At 39.9% G+C, this 23,366-nt stretch overlaps 2 protein-coding genes and 1 long non-coding RNA gene across 4 annotated transcripts; 2 read left to right on the top strand and 1 right to left on the bottom strand.

The window, feature by feature from the left end:
* The first annotated feature begins 1,772 nt into the window (after positions 1-1,772).
* skor2 (SKI family transcriptional corepressor 2) lies at positions 1,773-17,580 on the top strand. Of its 2 annotated transcripts, none has more exons than XM_030066042.1 (9): positions 1,773-1,946; positions 4,752-6,760; positions 7,366-7,429; positions 8,297-8,374; positions 11,369-11,434; positions 12,031-12,129; positions 12,971-13,038; positions 14,999-15,058; positions 15,625-17,580. In XM_030066042.1, the coding sequence occupies exons 2-8, from the start codon at positions 4,769-4,771 to the stop codon at positions 15,053-15,055; spliced, it is 2,424 nt and encodes an 807-aa protein (XP_029921902.1). In that variant the 5' UTR covers positions 1,773-1,946; positions 4,752-4,768; the 3' UTR covers positions 15,056-15,058; positions 15,625-17,580. The 2 variants fall into 2 exon arrangements, with proteins under 2 accessions (XP_029921902.1, XP_029921901.1); XM_030066041.1 differs by having other exon boundaries at positions 4,749-6,760.
* LOC115369431 (uncharacterized) lies at positions 11,605-18,583 on the bottom strand. Its single transcript, XR_003929163.1, has 3 exons — positions 18,342-18,583; positions 13,462-13,617; positions 11,605-12,230 (listed from the first exon to the last, which is right to left on the bottom strand). It is a non-coding gene; the product is annotated as an uncharacterized LOC115369431 (long non-coding RNA).
* Positions 18,584-18,625: 42 nt separating this feature from the next.
* ier3ip1 (immediate early response 3 interacting protein 1) lies at positions 18,626-20,364 on the top strand. Its single transcript, XM_030066043.1, has 3 exons — positions 18,626-18,819; positions 19,305-19,406; positions 19,617-20,364. Exons 1-3 carry the CDS (start codon positions 18,729-18,731, stop codon positions 19,670-19,672), a joined length of 249 nt encoding a protein of 82 aa, XP_029921903.1. The 5' UTR covers positions 18,626-18,728; the 3' UTR covers positions 19,673-20,364.
* Positions 20,365-23,366: the final 3,002 nt, after the last annotated feature.

The following is a 23,366-nucleotide window of genomic DNA, read 5'->3' as shown; positions in this document are numbered from 1 at the left end:
TCCTGAACATTCAGAGACGCATTTCTATATCATCCCCAGACCCTCCTCTGGGACTAAAAACAATGATGTAAATGATACCTGCAGGGAATAGGCTGGATAGTCCTCTCTTTCTGGGAGAACATCACCCCCTTCTAACACACCTCTAGTTTGACTTGGACTTTATATTGTTTGGGACACAGTGATTGTGAGAATTCTGCATTAAAGCCAATTTTATCAGCATTGCCACTGCAGGCAGCTGTGCATAAAGTTTCCCATTTTACCCCAAGAAGGATTTGTCATTTGCGATGCATTTTGCACAAGTTTAGTTTGTGTTACTTCTCAGCACAACATAGTAAACATCTTGCATCTGGGTTACAGACTTCTATTTAGGCTTGTATCTTCATATCTTTGCCTGTATATTTTTAGTGGCCATGAAAAGTAATTGAGCTGGAGCAGTAGGAGGTGGATAATTGCTGATACTGAGACGGCTACATTGGGATCCTGCCATCCTGTGTGTTTCAACTGTATTTAGTTTGCAGAGGGAAGATACGTATCCACCTCTAATATGCTCAGCTGAAGAGATGAGAGCTCCTGTGACCCTTGACTACAACAGATGATACAGTGGGCCTGCTACTACGTTTTCATCTCCTGGGAGCAACCTGCACCTAGAGTCAGATTTCGGAAGCCTTTATAGCTGTGAAAATGTGTTTCAGATGCATCTGCAGACATTACTCCAGTGGTGGCCAGTTTGCTGTCTCTGCCTTTATTCTATCCTTAAAACAGGCTTCTATTATAAGCTACACCTTTGTAGACATTTTATTACAAGCTGCATCTGTGTTTAAATTTCTTATTTGCAGTGGCAAGCCTATGGCCTTTTATGTCTGTGTCATTTAACCTATGCTTTTTAAACATCAGTTTATTAGTTTGAATTGCTATAATCTAATTTGAAACCTAAGGTCCCAGGGTGTTTCACCCAAGCATCCCCAAACTTTAAAAGTAGATAGACAACAGAGACACATCTGATATGTTTGGATAGAAAAGTTCCAGTATAGCTATTGAAGTGTGCACACTGTACAGGTGGAGCAATAAACAGCTCAGGCCTAAATAAAACGATAGCCTATCATTATATATTATTTAACTGTGCTAACGTCAACTGAGTATGGACTAAATTAAGAGTAAAATTAAACTGAGTCTTTGGGGCTCTTTGGTTGAAAGTACGACTGTTTTAACCTATGTTGCTCTTTTTTTTTTTTTTTTTTTTTTTTTTTTTTTTTTTAAACTATTTAACCGATTTGCTTTTTTCAGTTCTAACCCATGCTGCCAGTGTGTCACCATTCAATTTGCTCTCATAAGACTTCTGGGCGCTTCTAGTGCCCGTGTGTGTTGAGCCCCGGGGGCACGAGAGGCGAAGCTCGAGCGCTCGCTCGTTCCGTCGTTGCCGTTAGTTTGTCTCTTGGAGTGTTTGAGTGGCAGTTAGCGAGACGTCATTGGTTGGTTGAACGGGGCACAGCGCGTGAAGGAGAGGAGGAGGAGGAGGAGGATGAGGAAGAAGAGGAGGAGATGGGTGGGGGGGTTGAGCATGTGCTACACGCCAATCAAACCAGGCGCGCGCTTAAGAGAGAGAGAGAGAGAGAGAGAGAGAGTGGTGTGCGTGCATGCGTGCGTGCGCGCGCGCGCGCGCGTGTGTGTGTTGGTGTGGTGGGGGGATTACAACGGCTCGTGGTATCTCTGAAAAGCGAATAAAGCCGGCGCGAGCGTCGCAGTTTACTCACATCTCACGAGCAGGCTGAGTGGACAGTTGGAGGTGACGGTGGAGGAGACTCCTCTGTTTTCCGGACACAATCAAGAGAAATTTACTAGTTTCCTTGAGACATTCTTCGACCAAAAATGAGTTTTCCGTCGGATTTCTTCCTTACCGGGAATGGTTTTAACGCCGTGACGGTTTGAATGATCCTCCGGCTTCACAGGTAAGAAGACTGCTTGGCCTTTACCGGTCAAAGTTGGTTAAAATGTTGAAAAAACATAGTCAGTTTAACTAATATATGCTTATTAGGCTTTATGAAGGTTGTAACAGAAAACAGCATCCTAAAACATTTTTACAGAGGACAAACTTTGTGACAGTGTTGTGTATGTGTTGACTTTATTAACAGGGCGAATTCCGTTGCATTTCTTATCAATTTAGACACGGGCTGTAACATTTAGCTAACAGCTAGGCTACTAACTATCTTGTTTTAATCGTTGTTGTCATTATTGTTGTTGTTGTTGTTGTTGTTGTTAACACCGCCAGAAATTATCAGTAGGAGGCGAGTGCTTTAACTGCCGTTGTTGAGGCTTGGTTTGATTCATTCAAACCCCCTGAAACTACACATTTGAGATTTGCCTGAAATTGCATGCAGCCTGCTGTGTCAGTGTTAATTTTGCTTGATTGCAAAACATAACCATGTTGAAAGCCCCGCATTTAATCTAAGTTTAATATTCCATGGATGTTACCGTAACACTTGAGGACTTGAACTGAAAGTGTAGGGGAATGGTTTAATTTATGGTGAAACTGAAGTTTAATGTATGTTTAACTTCTGCATGATATTATGTATTCCATAATAACCGTTTCACTTGTTTTAATACGTAGTCTAATGGTATTTCACTCATGGTGAAAAGGCCGATAATAATTATAAAATAAGAATAAAAATAAATAAACATATCCTCCTGTATTTTATCTTGTAATTTGTGGCGAAACCTGGGCTGTCAAACGGGGTTAATTGTTTAATTGATGCGCCTCTTCAGCTCAGTAGTTTGTTTCAAGGCCCATATAATTATGACAGTGGTTTTGCACTGTAAGTTATTACGGGCCTTTCGGCGTCCTTGTTGAATCAAACTGAAGCCTTTTAAGGTTTACGTTTTATATTTTGAACGCTGCAATATGACCGTGTTGTTATGTTGCGCTTTATTTCGCCCATGACATTTCCGCTATTTTCTTTTGGAGGATGGGGCAGGATTTATTTTTCCACGTGTCGGGTTTTTCATTGTCAGCAACAATATCGGAGTAACCTATTTCTTGTTGTAAATCAGGTCTCTAGGCCAAATGATGTTCATCAATTTATTAATAGCGTATTTAATTTTGCAGAATGACCTGGAATAAGTCGAATAATAAGACACACCTTGAAGCAATTTCTCTCTCTCTGTCTCTCGCTCTCGCTCTCTTTTTTTTTTTTTTTTTTTTTTGTTACAGATGAGTTATTTTCAGTTATTAATTTCTGATAAATATGATAAACAGTGAATTCCATATGGGTCAGATGTGATTTTCCCCCCATTTTTATTATAATCACAGCATACAGAGAGATACAATTCAGCACGTATTACATATGTGTCATGTTGTCTATATCACAATTACTTCCAAGCCATATGACCAGTCCAGGATCAAGAGAACAGACACTTTTTTGCAAATACTAAACAAAGCGTACAGTATGTTGTAATATAGTCTGTTGATATGATACAGTAAAGGTAAATCAGCACATTCATTATTTTTAATTCACGATTTATTTTGTGTCATAAAGTTAGAGTAGCTCACTTGATAAATAACACTATATGAGTGGTCAAACCTGGCAGTGTAATAATACAGTATACTCTGTATGTGACTACAGCAATGCAGAGCCTTGCTTACAAACCCCGTAAGTCCAAATATGTCAGCTTTGGTAAGAACATTTAACTTAAAAATGACACTGCACTGGCAAAATTTTATGGAAAATATTGTCTGTATCACACTGAGGTCTACAATGAAAATAACTATAATGACAGATTTGCAGGACAGAAATGCTCAATTGCCTCTTACCTCTAAATGCTTTCTGTATTTCCCTGGTCCTTTTCCCTGTCAGTGGTAGTTAGGGATCAATAACATTAAGTCCTTTTTTTTTTTAATTAAAAAAAATAGTAAATTATCATGACTGTCTATTTGTAAGGAAATCTGGGAAATACTGCGTTGTTACTGTAATTATTTTAGCAATGTCTTTGTGATTTACCATATAACATGTTATCATATTATTTCACAGCTTATTTGTTTGATATATGAATGGAGAGTAATACTATTTAAAAAAAAAAAAAAAAAAAAAAAAAAAAAAACTATATGCCTATATCCACTTTGGTAAATAATATTATCTCCTGATGTTCATCATCTCCAATATTATTTTGTTTTAATTTATGCTGTCACACATTTTGTAATATTCAGTAATTGCTGATCTAATTTTGGAGCAAAACTCTTGAAAGGTAAATTTTAAACAAATGTGATTACATTTAGCCAGCACATAAAACAGTTTGATTTCAAGTGCGTTAAAAATCATATTTCTGTGTATTCAGAAGTCCGTTTAAACCAAATTCCAAACCCACTGAAATATATTGCACATGTAGGCCTACATCATGGAATAATTCATGACACTACAAACTATCGAATTCTGTAAATTATCCGTGTGTGTGTGTGTGTGTGTGTGTGTGTGTGAATGTGACTGTGAGTGTGTGTGGGTGGTAGCATTATTTTTTATGGTAATATATAATATAATTCATATTATGTGTAACAAGAGTAAGAGGCAGAGAAGAGAAAGTGTGTGTGGGCGTGTGTTAGGAGACTTCAATATCAACAGCGTGTCAACACAGTATGTGGATTTACTGACACATTTTTTTTCTATTTCTTTTTTCTTTTCTGCTCTTTCCTCTTTCCTGTTTTCTTTCTTTCTTTCTTTCTTTCTTTCTTTCTTTCTTTCTCTTGTCTTCTCTCTTGTAAGCAGATCATTTTCGTCCCAACATGGAAAAAGCTCTTCTTCCGGGCCCCACTGACATCGTCATGTCAACTCCCACGGGTCCCTACCAGCAGGAGCCCCTGACTCCACCCAGACCCACCCACCATCACTCCTCCTCCTCTTCGTTGTCCTCCTCTTCCTCCTCTACCTCCTCACCCCTCAAGCCCAACCAGGTCGGCCAGGTTGTCCTGTACGGTGTTCCCATTGTGTCTCTGGTCATCGATAACACTGAGAGACTTTGCCTGGCGCAGATCTCCAACACACTACTGAAGAACTACAGTTACAATGAGATTCACAACCGTCGTGTGGCGTTGGGCATCACCTGCGTCCAGTGCACTCCCGTTCAGCTCGAGATCCTCCGTCGGGCCGGCGCCATGCCCATCTCATCCCGTCGCTGCGGCATGATCACCAAGCGTGAAGCCGAGCGCCTCTGTAAGTCCTTCCTTGGAGAGAATTCACCACCCAAACTACCTGATAACTTTGCTTTCGATGTGTCACACGAGTGTGCTTGGGGTTGCCGTGGTAACTTCATCCCGGCGCGCTACAACAGCTCCAGGGCCAAGTGCATCAAGTGCTCCTACTGCAACATGTACTTCTCTCCAAACAAATTCATTTTCCACTCCCACCGCACCCCAGATGCCAAGTACACCCAGCCCGATGCAGCCAACTTCAACTCCTGGCGACGACACCTGAAGCTGTCTGAAAAAATACCTCCTGATGATTTAGTTTTTGCGTGGGAAGACGTCAAAGCAATGTTCAATGGAGGCAGCCGGAAGAGGGGGCTGCCCTCTGCGCCTCAGTGCCCCTCCATGGGCCCGGTGAAGACTCTTCCAGGTTCCGTTATGTCTCACATGATGGGATCTGATCTGGGTGCACAGAAAAGAGCCCGCTTTGACGATGATGAGGAACTGGACGGGGGCAGTCTCTCTCCCCGCAAGACGCCACGAAGCTACCCCGTCATCCCCGTCCCAAGTAAAGGCTTCGGCATGCTGCAAAAGTTTCCTCCAACCTCTCTTTTCCCATCTCCCTACTCCTTCCCAGCATTTGGGCTCTGCCAGCAGAAAAAAGAGGACAGTGATATTTCACCTGGGCAGAAAGGGGCAGGGCTGTCGGGTCTTCTTTGGCCAGGCCGCAAAGACACTTTCTACCCTCCTTTCTGCATGTTTTGGCCCCCCAGAGCAGCAGGAGGGATCCCTGTACCCACCTACCTCCAGCCCCAACCCAGCGCACTCTCCTCCCTGGCAGACAACCCCTCTCTGAGGCAGGCCTTCCTGGATCTCTCAGACCCGACTGAGCCTGGCACTGTAGCCACCACTGGAAATGGCATCAGTGCAACCATGGGGGGCAGCAGCGGGACGACCACCACCAGATCTGGGCTGTTTGACCCAGAGTGTCCGACAGTCACCCCTGACCTCCGCCCTGTGACATCAGAAGGCTGGCTGAAGCTACTGGACACCCCAACCCTACAAGCCCGGAAGCCCAGCTACGGCTCCGCCTTCCGCCCCGTCATCAAGGACGCTGAGAGCATTGCCAAGCTCCACAGCAACGGGGGAGGAGTCGGCGGGGCAGCAGAAGAGGAGTTTGGGGTTGTAGTCGCTGGGTCAGAACGGCACCAGCGGCTATCGCCCAGCAGCAGCTGTAGTTATGGGAGCGAGAGTGGAGGAGAGGGAGAGGGAGAAGCAGAGGGAGGGGAAAGCGAGGAGGAGGGGGAGGTAGATGTGGAGTCGTCGAGGCAGGAGGAGGAAGAGGAGGGGGGAAGCTTTGCGAGCAGGCCACCACAGACTCAAACCAACCTGTACCTCCCCGCGCTCAGTGACAGCGCTGGAGAGGAGAGGGGGAAGGAGAGGGGGAGTGGCAGCGTGTATCCCAGCACCTCCCCTCCCTCCTCCTCAGACCCCGTCCAGCAGGAGTCCCCCAGCCTGCCTGCTTCCCCTCCTGCCAGCCTGCCTCTCTCCAGCTCCACCCCGCCTCACCGAGAGGACCCAGCTTACAAAAACGTAAATATCCCCTCAGGCCACTTTAGCTAATTATTATTTAAATGGCGCTGTAGTCAGGCGGTGATGTGATCTGCATAAGCAGATTGATAGGTTGGTTTCTCCCTGTAGAAATTGAAACAGTCACCCCGCTCTGATCCTGGCTAATAGGCCCAGGCATGGATTGTTTAATGGCCACAATGTGTTTGTTCTCCCTCTGTCAGCGTAGCCTGTTAGGGCAGCTCTAATCTTTAACCTGTCGACTCCCACATTAACTAGGCCTCCGAGAGAGAGAGAGAGAGAGAGACAGAGAGAGAGAGAGAAAGACAGGCTGAGGTAGATATAGTGAGCATTTTAAACTCGATCTAGTTAAATTGCCAGTGGACTAACATTCTGCAAGAACACATCACTGATATGAGGAATGAAAGAGAGTTTAACCGGACACTCCAAATTAGATCAATACAAATCAATGTTAACATCTGTGTCTCTGAATAAGAGAGAAAAAGAAAAGCATTGACACGGAATATTGTACTTTTCAAGTGATGTGAAAAATCACACACACACTAAATATTAAGCTGAATTGGACAATATCACAGTTTTGTTTTGTTTTCTTCTCTGTGTGCTTCCAGGTCCATAAAAGCAGGAATGAAGGACTACCTGCCTACGCAACCAAAGAAAACTCCAGTATTTCTGGTGAGCTCAGAGATTTTACTTTGTTTTTTTTTTTTTTTTTTTTAAACAGCTGTTTCCATTTTTAACGCACATGAAAAAGAACTTGTATTATACCTCACTAAACATAATTTTTTTTAGCTGGGCAGTTTTCCAGCATTTCTGTACAACATTATTATTAATTTTACTTTTGTTCTAGTCCAAATGTAATGAAAAAAATTACTCATATCATAACTTCAAGATAAATTTCTTCACATTGCTGCCCAAAAATGCTTCATACGCTACTCTTCCATCCTTGTTCCATTTACAAAAAAAAAAAAAAAACATTCGAAAACCCTATTTCATTTGAAAGTTATTGCTGTACAGTAACTTTTGTATGAGTTGTCTGACACTATCTCTCTCACCCTATAACAGTTTATTTTACAATATGGTTGTTTCATTAAATGTTTGAACAGGCTGTTTTACACTGTTACGTCAAATTGCCCTGCACAATCTATTTCACCAAACTGTTACACACTATCCGTTTCATCGAATGTCTGAATCGGTTGTATTACACTATCTTTGTTTCATTTAGTGTCTGAGTGAGTGGTTTTATAGAGTCTCTGTGTCCCTGTGAGGCTAATATCCCTGTGACGTTTCATTTGCTCCTCTCATCTCACACTCTGACCCTCTCACTAGAGAAAATGTCTTCTGTATGTGTGCTCACAAACACACACACACACACACACACACACACACACATGCATGCATGCACGCAGGAAGCACACACCAACCACACACTTAGTTATCTCCATGTGTCCGGATAACCAGCTCAACCAATGGGCCTTACTGAATCTCTCTCTCTCTCTCTCTCTTTCCCTCTTTCTCTCTCTTTCTGTCTCTCTTTTTCAGATGAAAACAAAGAGCAGAATAGTTTCTTTGTGTCAGAAAATGAGTCCTCAGCACCCGACTACTGGAGGGAGAGTTCAGGTACAAAAACGTAACATTTTTTCCCTTGTTTCGATTTATTGTAGAAGAGCTGAACAACAAAAAACAATAAAATGTCAACAAATAAAACACAACCAAAATGTTAAATGATGACGATTTATATTCAAGGGTGAATTACTTGCATGGCAGACTAAATTTGTTTTTGATGTATTTTGGGTGTAATATAAATCTCAAATTTAAGGATGAATGTGAGTTAAGCTCAGTGTCTCAATATGTGCCACTTGACAAATCTTGTTTTTCACTGTGTTTATATGCTACTAAATTAGAACAAAAATGTCTAAATACTCCTATTTTGTACAGAGAGGGAATACTTTTTAATTGCATTCAGTGAGTCAGTGACTCAGAGACAGAATGTAAGAAAAAATCCTATATATTTACATCACAAAATGTCATTAAAAAGCTACTGTTCTTCACTTTTATAATTAAACCCAGGCAAACACCTAGATTAGAAAGTTGGCAAAGCAAAAATGTTGACCATCTAAAAATTTCCTTAAATGAAACTAATAACACAACACTGATTAAGTTATTCTCGTTAAATTTAGTTATTTAAAAAATACAGATGCAAAAGTCAAAATGTGCTTTGCTCTTTTAACACAACACAGCAGAGAATCGGGATGCTCAGATCAGCGACAAACAATCTTCACTCTTCTCTGTCATACACCTCACTCTCCTCCTCATTGCAGGCGATAAGTTGAGGGATTAATATAAATACACAGAGATGAAAAAGCATCAGAAAGCTGCTTCTGCCGCCGCTTTGACATGGCGCCTCTCTTTAGCGTCGTTGTCGCCAGGGCTGTTACTCTTAGGGGGGCCGTTATAGTTCAACAAGAAAACATCAGCTCAAAGATAAGCAGCCGCGCTAGCAATCTCCATCCTAGACCCATATCACCGCCGAAATAATTGCCTTTTTTTCCTCCTCAGCGCAAAAACCCCTTTCCGTTTGAAAAAGATCACAGCTTATTGCCTTTTTACATCTGTCAGGAAGACATTAAAAGTGCTTTATGACATCTGTGCCGACATTTATATCTACTCCCCCCTAACTCCCCCGCCCTCACACACACACATACACACACCGTAATGATCCCTGCGCATAATGTATAATGTATTTCGAAAAATTACACGAAACAAATTAAATGAGACCACCTTTCCCCTGATTGCCAAACGTCTCCCTGGGCGGTGGGAAGCTCTACGTGATTAGAAGGCCTGATTCCTCCGAGTCTCCCCCCCGCCACTGTCTTTAAACTCTCCCTCTGTTTCTAGGGAGAAAAAATAATCTAATTTTCCATTTATGTAATGCAAACCGCCTTGGCTTTGACTATTCACGGTTAATTGACTGTCAAACGAGGTTGTTATCCTCGGGCACTGTCTGCAAATTTGCTTGTCAAATGAGACAGAGAGAGGAGAGGAGAAGGGAGGAGAGAGGCGAGGAGGAGAGAGGAGAGAAGAAAAGGAAGGAGAGCAGAGAAGGAGAGGAGAGCTCTCTCTCTCTCTCTCTCTCTCTCTCTCTCTCTCTCTCTCTCTCTCTCTCTCTCTCTCTCTCTCCCCTAAGTGAGAGAAGGCATAGAGAGGCTTGAGGAGCCAAGACATGAAATGACTGGTGGAGAGAGAGTCAAGAGGGGAGATTATACGTATCGAGTGTGCTGGATCGCTTCATTTAAGGCATTCAATGCCTCATTGTCACAAATCAGACTCAACATAAACAAACACACACACACACACTCACACACACACACACACACACACACACACACACACACACACACACAGAGAGAGAGAGAGAGAGAGAGAGAAATATAGACATTTTCAAAGTGGTGAATTTAAAAACAGCGGGTGATGGAGATATTTGTGTGCAGGAAGACCGAAGGCGGTGAGAACGCATAAAGCAACAAGTTTATAGCCTCCAGCAGTAACAGTACTTTATACCAACAAAATATGCATTACATGAAGCACAGCATAACACTGTTTTACGCTGTAATGTTATATAAAATCTGTGGTTCAACAGATGGTACAGTTTATATAGATCTACTTTTGGTCCAAAAAACATCAACCTCAAATGATCAATTTTTTGCTCAACAGATTTAGGGAACACCCTGCAGATGCATCACTTGAAGCTCAATCAATAGAAATATCATTTTTGTTTTTACATTTTGCAGTACACCACATTCCTTTCAAATTTAGGACCTACAAATGTATCCCCACCAATTGCTCGAGGAAAATTGTTTTTTTTTTTTTTTTTTTTTTTTCCATCCTTAATGGAAAGCGATATGATGTGACAGCAAGAGCAGAGTGAACATGGATCAGTAACTTGTTACCATATAATTTTGCTGACACCTAGAGGCCAAGAAGTGAACTGCAGTGAGTGGCTTTACACAGCTGATAAAAAACAGAAGGTAGTCGAGAGGGGATGAGTAATGGATTTCATTTCAACATAAAACAAAAAAATAAGTTACCAGCAAACAAATATAAAATGTGTGTCCCTTACGCTATTTAAAGTGACTGCATACAAAGCAACCTATTTTGGATCCCATTAACACTTTGTTAAATCAAAGCCATGACACACCCTTGGGCTCAAAAGTACATTTTGGCTTACCTGAAGAACTGATCATTGTAGCCACTCTTCACTTCTCATCACTGATCAGATCACTCTCCTCATCGATCATTCAGTTAATAAAACTGCAGGACTAAACTGAGCAACTGAGAAAATACTGCTAATCGGGGCTTGTGTGCCAAGATTTATTAACAAATTGTGCTGTCGAAGAGCTGTACTCCATGAATGTTTGATGATTAAACTGAAATACAGAATGTATCATGAAGAAAATGCAACTTAGTGGAGGCTATGCTTTTGTTCAAAACATGTTACTGCTACTTAATCCACTAAAATGCACCGGAGCAATTCTTTGCTGTATGTATCTGACATTAAGTATTTTATGTCTGGAAAGACGATCAGAAATTAGAGCATGTCTCTGCCCTTTTCAGGTGATCAAAGCCAAGGCGCCTCCTCTCCTGTCCCACTGAAGAAGGATGTTGAGAACATGGAGAAAGGTAAAGACACAGACTGTTGGTTTCCTTTTGGTTTGCTTTGGTTCAGTTTAATTTAGTTTTGTTCAGTTTAGTTGCCCAGTGTTAAACCATATATGTGAAGTGTTAAAATGCGGTGACAAATCACCTTGATAAAATGCAGAATGAAGAGACGAAAGCAACTCGTTGTTTTCACTGATTTTACTTGTACGTTATCTAAAGAAGAACATTAACTATTGTTGATGACAAAAAAAAAAAAAAATTGAAGTGTTTCGATTGCCCACTGACCACAAGATTTCATTTGAATATTGCACGTGTGCTGCAGCTTTCATGTAGCTCAGACTCTATACCTCAGATCAAGCATTAAAGACATTATTATATATTTAAGCAGTGTGGCTAGAAACAGATGTAAATATAAAAATGCACACAAGAGAAGTCCATATGTAGAAGACAAGACAATAGACTTACATATGTGTTATTAACCTTTAAACCCCTCCTTAGCCAAGATGCCTACAACCTTTGAGATGTTTTTTTTTTTTTTTTAAGTCACAGCTTACACACATCCCCACCTTTCGGAAGATGTATTTTAATGCATTTTTCTTTTTCTCCTGCTCCTCCAGAGGAGCTCCAGAAGGTTCTCCTGGAGCAGATAGACTTCAGGAGGAGACTGGAGCAGGAGTTTCATGCTCTGAAGGGAACATCCCCCTTTCCCGTCTTCCGTAAGTCACTTTTCTGTCACCTCACCTCCTCACTGTCTTCCTCTTCCTCGCTCTCCTTCTTTGTCTTTCTCAGCCCTGCAGCTTCTTCTTCTTCTTCTTCTCTGTATCACATCAGTTATCAGGGTTTGTGAAAAGTCTGCAAAAGTCTTCAAATCAAATTGTCTACAGCTAAGTATAATCTAAACGCGTTAAATTGGTTTATTACAGTTATAATTGGCTAGTTTTTAATAATGCAATTTTTTGCATGTCAGCTCTCAGTAATATAGAATAGTGTGCAGCGTGCAATATGCAAAATGTAATTTTTATTTTTCATGGCAAGGCTTGAGGTCTTACTTAACTTCTTCAGCCTCTTGATTTTCCCTTTCTTTTTCTGGCACTGATCATTTACAGCTTCAGAAGTTCCAGCTCTGTTCAATCAAAGTTAGACTCATTTTGCTATTTTTGTTTCTTTAATTAGGGTTTTTAAATTGGTCTTGAATCCCACGGAGGGTTGTAAAATGTTTTAACTTCAGCTTTGGGAAACGTGCAGATACCCTGACTTCTTTACATATCTTGTACCTGTCTGCCTGCCCGGCTCACTACTCAGTCTCTCTCTCCTCTCTCTCTCTCTCTCTCTCTCTCTCTCTGTGCCTTTATCACTCTCTCATTTCTCTCTTGATGTTTTTTTCTGTCTCTGCCCGATTGTTTTCCTGTTTCATTCTCCTTCTTTCATTCCTTGTTTACTCAGAGATTTAAACATTTCTAGTTCATCCATCACCTCTCCATAGCAAAAAAATATTTAAATGACTCAAAAACTATTATCTCTGATCACCACTAATTCTTTCTTTTGCATGAATTTCAGACAATTTCCAAGACCAGATGAAAAGAGAGCTCGCCTACAGAGAAGAGATGGTCCAGCAGTTACAGATGGTGAGGCACTCAGTGTTCAATACTAATGACAAATAAATATAATTTCTGTGCTTTTAAATGACAAAAAGAGACACGCTTTTATGGATACCTCATTTCAAAAAGCTTGAAATCCAATAAGAGTGAGGATATAACTACTTATTAAGCAATTTCTGTGCAAATTCATTGTACAGAAAAACTTGTTTTAACAGTGCATATGACAATAAACACTTTGGCTTTGATTTCAGCAAAATAGGTACATAGCCAAGAAGCAATTCAAGTTGATGCTTACAAAAATACATGACAAAATAACAAATAGCACATTAACTAAAGTAGATTCACTGTATGTAATTTTATAACAGATATATAAAAAGACACATTCACAGCACAGCTATTCATTGGATTTTAAATTAAATTTTCTGACAAAGGACTAGACCGGACACTTACACAACTGGTGGCAAAGAACCAATCATCTAGTTTGTCTTTCATGGGTGAGAAGTTTCTCTGCAGCCATCTGAATAGTTCGGTCCACATCAATCATCGCAGCAGCCGCCAGACAGGCTGACAGACGGTGTTTGTCTTCGCTTTCTGACACTCACAACACTGCACACGCACACACACACACACACACACACACACACACACACACCAGTGCACGGTGAATTCATGTGACCACACAGGCATTTGAACACATTTCCAAGGCACAACAAATGTACACATGAACACACACACAAACACACACAGACAAATCGAATAAGTTTCAGAATTGACGGATGTGACTACAACAAGCAGATGGATCCGTCTCTGATACAACAAAGAGCAATGACATTCAGATGAATAAAAAAAATGTGTCCTTTAACAATGCTGTATCTTGCTTTATAGTCGTTTTTTATTTGATTAAATATCACAGCTCAAGCATCTCACCCTTCAGCAGAGTCTTTTCACTGTATCATGTCCTCTTTTTAACACGGGCTGTGATTAAATCCAAACAAACAGTGAACTTACTTTTTTTCCCATCTTTTCTGCCTGTGGCAAAATGTGGATGAATCACAGCGTTTTTTTTATGTTTGGAGGACAACAATTTTACAGCAAAATGTGTTTTTGATTCAGTAACAAACAGGACAGAATCATTTAGCAAAACCTATTGTGTGAGAGCTCCAAATTCAAAGATCAATTATGTATTAAAAAAAAAAAAAAATCTCCCACTGAGTGCCTGTTTTTCCATATTTTGTTATGTGTTTATCTACATTGAACTCATCAATGTGCTTTGTATTTATGAGGATGGCCCATACTGGTATCTTGCACAAATGATATCAAGGTCAGAATTTTAAGCTCCTCCAACCAGTCAAACACTTTTCGCAGGTGAAAGTACCTCCTCTCCTTTAAAAGCTGGTATACTTTAAAAACTGGTGGAAGAGTGAAAGCAGCTTGTAAAACGCTGGCTTGTTGAGCTGAAAGTCATCTCCCTATTCTTTTTGTTATCCTAAAACATATTTTACAATCATTCTGAGTGGCATTAAATGTAACATTTAAACAGTTTCCCCCTCGGTGATCAATAAAGTATTTCTGATTCTGATTTGAATTCAGCTTGTAGGACCTTCATCACAGTTTACATGGCAAAATGTCTGTGTAGGTTCTCAGTCCTGCAGGTCACGGTTAGCCATGTAGAGTCGAGTCGAAGTCAACCAGACTGTGTTTAGATTCTTGAAATTCCCCCTCTCATCCAAGAAGCTTCTTCAGTTCTGACAGACTGGTGAGGAGCTCCAGCTTTTTAACCTGTGTGGGGACGTTATCTAGGTCTTTGAAACCACCGGATCATTGGTGCTCCTCCTCTGATGAAGAATCTAGACACAGTCGAGTTGACATGTCAAAAGTTTCCGGGAGTTACAGGAAGCCCCATATGAAGACAGTATAAAATGTTACAGAACATATCTGTCAAAGAAGAATGCAGCTTATGTCTCTGATGTGTGTTTTTTTCTTTCAGATTCCCTACGCAAACATTATTAGAAAAGAGAAGATTGGCTCCCATCTCAACAAGTAAAAGGTAAATGGTTTTCTGTTAATTCAAAAAATACAGCCTCCTAACATACATGGTCATGCAAACCCGTGCAGTGACACTCTTAATGTGGTGTAATTTTCAAAAATGTAAGCTTCTTCAGAGCTCAAAATATTCATAACAGCTTATTACATTTTGCACTTTCAGCTATCAAAAAAATGTCATTACTCACAATACTTTTGCAAGCTGTAGCTGTAGTGTAGGCCAATTGAGCCTGCCTTTAGGGAAATAATTTGTAGACTGACCAGTGTCCAATAATGTGTGCAAATACTATTTGCTTTATGTAGGTGCTTAGTTTGGACGATAGAATCTCATAATTCACGCAAGCTCAAGCAAAAACTTGAAGTATATCAGCAACAATTTGATGAACACAAGCACGTCACAAGGCTTGGTGGAGGCTTCAATAGCATAATATACCAAGTGAACATGACACACCCTTAATAACAAAATCTCTCATTTCAATCGTCATCTGACTCCACTTATTTGGCCCAGCTTTGTAAAACTCTGTTCTAGAGGTGGACATTAATATTGGGTACTTTGTCTTGTATTCACAGGTTCAGAAACCAGGAGCAAGAATATCCCAGGAAAGAAAACCACATGAAAACTGACAGAAAAGGAGAGATATACACACAGACAAAGGAATATGAACTGTAAATATATAAATTCCTAAATTAACAAACCATGGAGCAAATTTAAGCTTTCTGGGAACTGTGATTTTTTTTGGCTGCTACTTCCATACTGATCTCAGTTTATAGCGTTATGCTCTAACTCTGTCTAGTTAGGACACATTTGGCCCAGCTCAGACTGAAAAATGTTTGCCACAGAGTAGCAGTCTGGTCAAAGTTTTATTTCTATAAAGACTTATTCCAAAGGTTTCCCTTCACCGGGTGCAGTATATTCCCATCCAAGTTAACTGGACGGTTACAGAAAGGGACAGAAAATGGGAGCAGGAGGGAGCTGTGACTTCAAGTGAAACTTCAGGATCCCGGCTCTGTTCTTACTGCTGCCCTCTGCAGCCAGACTCAAAGCTTTACCCACACAGGACCAAAGTATCCACGGCTTTTCTTGCCCCCTGCAAACTTTAATCTTCAAGAGCTATTGAAGGAGAACGAGAACACAGTCGTAGATCTGCTTCAGTAAACTAAAACCTTCCCAAGCTCCAGAAAGAGCACAAGAACAGAGACATAATTATCAGACTGTGTGTGTGATCCACATGGGTCTGGATCACAGTATCACTGCTGTTCACCCAACTGTACATACACAAGACTCTGGACAAGATCGTTCCTGTGGCAGCACCAGACGAGAAATCCCGACCAACAAATACACATCGTCATTGTTTTTGATCGTCCTCATCATGCCCAGCTGTGTTTACTGATCAAAACAAACTTCCAGATACACACAAAACATTGTCAACATTGTCAATGCCAAAATTGGTGATTTTTTGATAGTTTCAAACTTGCTAATATGGATGACTGACTTGAATATGCCAGATGAAGAACAAAAAACGGCGGAACAAAGTCCTTTCTTTGTCTGATGAAGTAGCACAGAGCATCTTATGGCTTGGGTTGTAAACGTACAAGGTGCAATACAAACAGCACTGATACAGGGTGGTGTTGCAAAATAGAAGGTTCACTCTTTATACAAACTACATAATCCACACAAACCACATGATGCACACACATTTACTGTAAGAGATAAAACACAGATGTTGTGTATCATCCTCATGAGTGCTGCACCTGGTAGCAAAGTGAGTTTTTTAACCTTCATTTACAGAGGAGGACCTGAGCTGGTGTGGTCTTTAATAGACATGCCCCGCCTCATATCCATACTGGAGTCTGCTGTCGCCCACTGACCAGCCGATTCCGAGGTTACTGGAGGTCAAATCCTTTGCTCGAGAGCACTTTGACAGGAGCTGGATGCATTTTATTCCCAGATTTTCCCTGATTCTGGGAATCAGATTCAAATAAAGAGCATTTAGGCTACAATGTGAAAGTTTGTTTCTGTTACTGATCGCTAAATCTGCCTTTAAAATGTGTTTGGGCTTTTGGCAGTAGGTAAATTGACACTTAAAGGGGCAGTTCCACTTATTTTTTTCATCCAGAAGACTGTCTGGGCCACGAGGAACGAAAGACTGTTTTTTTCAGTGTTGTATATCTACTTGTACATTATTATACCTCACTGTATAAAATGTGTTTGTTTGTCTATTTATTTGAGTATCAGGGTAAAGACCTTGATTGTGGAAATATGATTTATTATCATGTAAACGTTTAAAAAAAAGAGACATGATGATCATAATGATGGTGACGCTACAGTCAAGTTTATGTCAGAGAGATAAAAAATGAGAACTCATCCTCCCCTTTGTTCATAGAATGAAATGAATGGATAAATTTGTCATTTACTGAAAAAAAGAATAATGTTATCATTATAAACTGTTAATGCAAATGTATTTAAATATGTTCTTGAAGTTTCTCTACTATTTATGTGGATAAATAAAAAAGTCTATACAATAACCATAAAGCGTTTGCATGATTAAGAAAACGGCTTGGCTCAAACTTTCATTACTAATTAATAAAATAAGGGTTTAATTTCTGTGTTCATTCACTGTCACTCTAAATACTCTAGTAGTGATTTCAGTCACATATGTATGGCGCTTTATATTGTTATAGAAAACCTGTGTTTCTCTTGAATATGGTTTTCAGCCTTCCCTGTGGTGATTAAACTCAAAACTTAGCTGCTGAATCAGCCAGAGTGCAGGCTCTATTTAAACTCTTTAAAAACTATTTAAACACTTTAAAACTTTAGAAATGCAGAGGAAATCCATCTGAGGTACTCAAGGGGGAAATGAATTTAAAAAGCTTTTAATATTTCATAAAAGCTTTTTTTTTTTTTTTTTTTTAAATTCATTTCCCTCTTCAGTGCCTCAGATTTTTACTACAACTCTAAACTAACAGGATAACAGCATCACTGTATACCAAGCTCTTACACAATCTTTTTTAAAAAGATAATACAATCTTTTTTAAAAAGATTTTTTTTTATCAATAAAAATTAAACTGCAATTATCAAAGCCATTCTGGTAACTATTGCTCACTGAAACTAAACTGAATTGAAAACAAAAAAAATAATAAGAAGAAGAAGAAGAAGAAAAATGGGAAAAAAAAAAAAACTACAACTATAACTTTTTTTACCAAGCCGAAATGTTAGATACAAACGGTGCGTTATTATGACAACAAAATCCATCATTTCCATATAAGACATAGGTTAGTTTACTGACCCGTTTACTGACAACCACAGGCCTCCGTCGCCAAACCCCACTACGAGGACGTTAAAAATCGTTTTTTAAAAAAGATATACGAAGTGACAGCCTCACTATTACACGCCGAAATGTTTCTAACATCTTATACATTTTAAATATCTTCCTCACACAAAAAATCGTAATGTAGCTGTATTGGTAGAAGAAAAAACACGTTTAAAACAGTTAAGTTTCGCGGCGGAAGCGTGCTCATTTGTGTCCAGGGATGATGGCGGAAGTAGCCCGCGAGTGAACATTTCCCTTCTTTTCTCTGTGGTGCCGGGTGCACGACATCCGCTGCCGGTTTACGGCATCCTGCATCAGAGGGTGGGAGTGGTGGAAGAAGGAGAAGAAGAAGAAGTTGCCAGCATGGCGTTTACCCTGTACTCCCTCATCCAGACAGCTATTTTATGCACAAATGCAGTCGCCGTCTTGCATGAGGAGAGGTTTCTCAGCAAGAGTAAGTGTCTCCTGTTGTATTCATGAATGTAACGTCGTGCATTAAAATAATAATAATCAAAATAACGGTGTAGGTTCAGCAGGCTGCCAGCTCATCTGTGTATTTCGGCCACAGTGAATGGGCTGTCATATTGAAGTGAACCCAGAAAATGTTGATTTTTTTTTTTTTTTTTTTTTTTTTTTTTTTTTTTTTTTTGGCATGAAAGTGGAATGTGAAATAGTAATGTGTATTTTCATTATTTTCATGATTTCATCACTCATTGGTGCGCTTATTGTTAATGTCTTCTTTATCTCACTCATTCATTTTCCTCCTCTGTCTCATCCTGTTGTTTCTCCTCACCCCTCTCCATTTCTTATTCTTATTTCTGCTGCCTCATTTCTCCATTTTTCCTCCCTTTTCTCATTTCCTCCTCACTTTCTGTCACCTCTCCCCTTCCTCTCTCTCTCTCTCGCTCTCTCTCTCTCTCTCTCTTTCTCTCTCTGTAGTCGGCTGGGGTGTGGATCAGGGAATTGGAGGTTTTGGTGACGATCCAGGAATTAAAGCCCAGATTCTCAATTTAATCCGCTCTGTTCGGACCGTCATGAGAGGTGAGTGATGCAGGATGGATGGATGGATAGATAGATAAATGGATGGATCTGCTTCAGTTTCTGGGTCTGACTTTGGAAAAGATATTCCAAAAATATTCCTTTAGCCTCCCAGGATCATGTGTGATCATGTGAATAATATCTGGGGGCGATTTGCAGCTACTGAAGACTTTAATTTTCTTTTTTTTTTTCTCTTCTTCTCTGTCTCTCCAGTGCCTTTAATAATCGTGAATTCAGCGTGCATCGTCCTGCTGCTGCTGTTTGGTTGACACCGAGTCCCGATCTCACTGTGCACCAACAGGGACACGTGCCATGGAACAACCACACACACACACACACACACACACACACACACACACACACACACACACACACACACATAAGTCATATACACAGAAAATACACACAACAGGGACTGATCCATCTGTCTGTTAGCCCGTTGGACTTTTATTCCTCCCAGCCGATGGAAGATGGAAACTTTTCATCCACTGACCTCAACATGGAAAAAAAAAAAAATCAGCTTCTGAACAGTGAACTCTCACATGCAGACGTGGCTTATGAACAAAACATTTCACCAACCACATTTAAAAACCCGGCCGGTGCTGATTTCCCACCTGAGTCACAGCAAAAGGACAAAATCATGTTTTTATTCCTGACTTTGCACCAGGAGTTTCTCCAGAAGTTGTTTTGTGCTGCACAGATTGTGTTTGTCTTAGCTTCCCCGACGTTTTGCTGCAGACACACGGAAGGGAATGTGTTTTCTTATGATGTGTGTCATATCAGATTTTTTTATAAACCCTCTTACTCATGCACCTCCTAAAAAAACACTCCATTAGCACAGAAGTGTTAATAGTGTTAATACACAGGTGTGTCTTTGTATGATGCACCTGTATGACTTTATTTTCTTGGCTCGCTCTGTTGTCTGTCTCGTCTCTTCATAGAAAGTTTGAAGATAAACTTAACAGTGAAGACAGTAGAAGTGTCTTTCCTAGTAATCACTACATCGAGTGTAATTTTTTTTGTGGTTATTTCTTTTGTAAAAAAGAAACTTTGAGGTTTGGGTGTGGCCTTTTCTGTGAATTTTAAACAATATTGTCATATGCAACTCAAAAACTATGTAACTTTGTCTTGTTCATATGTTAGGAAACTCCCACACCATGCAGCAGTGATGCTGGTGATTTTACCATGAAATAAAATTCCATTGATGAAATGCTGTTAATGGTCATTTTCTTTATTCTCTTGCATGGCAGAAGAGGAAAAACAAAAGGCACACACTGCAAAAAAGGGGGGGGGAAATTAGAGCCCACCAGATAATATAAAGTGTTTTGCATTTACAGTAAAGCATCTCCCAAAAATAACTAATCAGAAAAACATATTAAACATAAAGCAATGTTCTGTGCTGAAGTGCCCTTGAGCCAAACACTGAACCACCTCCAGCGATCAATAATATGTCATTATTAGCAGCATAAGACTGGAAGCATGAATGTAATTTCCACAAAGGCCATGTAGTTTGTATTCAGATTCATATTAGATTGAGCAAAATGTGAGAGATTAGTTTTATTTGTCGATTTATTTATTTATTTTCCTTGGGGAAGACGCACAATCTGACATCTGTTTTCACAAATTGATGTTCCTCTTCACCAGCCTGACCAAATGAATGACAAATCTTCTTAAAATACAGAAAAAAATGACATTTTGAGTCAGAAAAAGTATAATTTCACTAATATTTGACACAAAAACTGAAAGGAAGCTATGATTTTTTTTTTTTCATCCACTAGCCACAATAGCTGGTGCACGCTGAAATTCATAATCGTACAAGTCAAATGCACTTTGAGGATAAAATCAGACGTCCTGCAGGTGTCTGGTCACCTGGAGCAGACAAATTAACCAGACAGATGAAAGTTGAGAATATTTATATTTATATGTATTCCTCTATTCATTGTAACCCAGCGCCTCCTTGTGGTTTTTGTTGTGTCTGTCGACTCACTGACACACTTCCCTCACTTCACGTTCAGAACCCCCCCCCACCACCACCACCACGTCTGCTGCACTTCACCAATAATCTCCATATGGTGTGAATTATCACCAATTTCTCCACAAACATTTTTATTAACACTCGTTTTGATGCCACAGTGGGCAGAGAGAGGGCAAAGCAGATCTGCTGGAATTAGAAACATATGTTTATCAAGGAGATTTGCTCAGTAAAGCCAGTTTGATCTGTGATTAGGCAGAATTTAGCTGGGGGTTCAGGGACAGTGTGTGTGTGTGTGTGTGTAGGGTGGGGTATCTATAATATCGCAAGGTCTGTGGTACTCAATAGTGAGTACTTTGTAGTATTTTTTTGTTGCCCTGTGGTATTTTCTGCACTACATTTCAGAGGGAAATCTTGTGTTTTTGCTGCCCTTCAGAGCTGAGGCTGCAGAGACGAGTTACTTTACAGAGCATTTTTCTGCATGCAGAACGTCAAATGTGACACTCTGGACCAGGTGTTTCTACAGGAGTCTGGGGGCACTGGGGTGTTTTGGGTGGGAGGCTTTTCTGATTCAGATTCTGAAACATTTCAAACACAAAGTTGAGTTTTTATACCGCAACTGCAGGATGATACAACGAGTCAGACTCATCTGATACAAGGTTGATGAAAAGTTCAATATTAACACTGAGGAACTCAAATAAAGAGTTGTTTTGTTATGTTTTGTTTTGTTTTGTGCAATATTTTCATTCCCCTTCATTCTCACTTAATATTTACACTGTTGCTGCTTTTCTGTTGTATGTATGTAGATTTATTTAATACTGAGATTGATTGTCTGAGACAGAGCTGCCACTCAGGATGTTAAACGCACAACATCATCAACAGATGAGCATCTTTTCAAAAATGATAAGTGACTTCTGTCAAACCAACAAGTGAACTTTCAGCTCTGGCTCATGGACTGATGCACCGTTTGGAAATCAGCACCTCTGAAGTTTAATAAAATAAGACTGGACTGTTTACAGACTGGACTTTCTGTGTCTGAATCAATAATTGATGTAATTATCCATTAAAACCAGGAAGCAGCACTTCAGAATAAAAGTTATCAGAATGGGGAAAAAAAACATGTAGCCTACAAACTCTGTATGGGTTTCTTCTTCTTCTTCTTCTTCTTCTTCTTCTTCTTCTTCTTCTTCTTCTTCTTATCAGCATTTCAGGAACTGAGGCTTTTCGTTTTCAGATTACCCACAGTACATTTTTAGACTCTGTCAAAGGGCAGATAGAAAGATTTTCAGTCGATCAAACAATTGTGAGATTTTCTGCGCAGCATCTTTTTTCATCTGTTAAAACATTAAAATTACAAATAAAAAGTTCACACATTCAGTCCCAGTCTCAGTCAACAGTCAATGTGTCTGGTACTCTCACGGTTGTGTAAGATGCAAATCTTTTTTTTTTTTTTTTTTTTTTTTTTCCTGGTGTTTTCCCAGATTTTGAAATGTTTCTGAGCATGTCTTGCTAAACATAATTCCTCTTGAGCTCTTCAAACAGTTTCAAAAGCCATATGGTCCATTTGGGCTTATCATCATTTCAAACAAACGTGACAAAAGTGATTTTTTTTTTTTTTTATGTATCAAAGCCAGATGTATTAAACAACCCTCCCATATTAATACAAGTCTACAGTGAGTTCCTAATTTTAAAAAAAGAAAAAAGACAAAACAAAACCAAGAAGCCAAACAAATACAGAACAGAAACTGCACCAGCTAAACCAACATATCTTCATTACAACTCTGAATCAGCCAGTTTGTATTTTCATTTTTCATCAGACATATTTTCAACAAAGTTTATGTGCATCTCTCCAGTGTCAGTTCTGCATTCATTAGTAATATGAAAATCTTGTCGTCAGTGATTGTATTTTTGATATTTTACTTTACACAACTGCAGGGTGGATCTGGATTTCATCCACTGAAGATTTTAGACAGCCAGAAGTATTTTTCTTT

This window comes from Myripristis murdjan, chromosome 12, assembly GCF_902150065.1.
Source record: "Myripristis murdjan chromosome 12, fMyrMur1.1, whole genome shotgun sequence".
Taxonomy (NCBI): domain Eukaryota; kingdom Metazoa; phylum Chordata; class Actinopteri; order Holocentriformes; family Holocentridae; genus Myripristis; species Myripristis murdjan.
This window is presented reverse-complemented; position numbering and strand designations above follow the sequence as displayed.

Bases quoted from the DNA above. Each gene is read 5' to 3' on its own strand.
- ier3ip1 (XM_030066043.1), top strand. From the start codon at position 18,729: ATGGCGTTTACCCTGTACTCCCTCATCCAGACAGCTATTTTATGCACA. The intron at 18,820-19,304 runs GTAAGTGTCTCC...CTCTCTCTGTAG, and splicing joins GGAGAGGTTTCTCAGCAAGA to TCGGCTGGGGTGTGGATCAG. The intron at 19,407-19,616 runs GTGAGTGATGCA...CTGTCTCTCCAG, and splicing joins TGTTCGGACCGTCATGAGAG to TGCCTTTAATAATCGTGAAT.
- skor2 (XM_030066042.1), top strand. From the start codon at position 4,769: ATGGAAAAAGCTCTTCTTCCGGGCCCCACTGACATCGTCATGTCAACT. The intron at 7,430-8,296 runs GTGAGCTCAGAG...TCTCTTTTTCAG, and splicing joins AGAAAACTCCAGTATTTCTG to ATGAAAACAAAGAGCAGAAT. The intron at 8,375-11,368 runs GTACAAAAACGT...TGCCCTTTTCAG, and splicing joins CTACTGGAGGGAGAGTTCAG to GTGATCAAAGCCAAGGCGCC.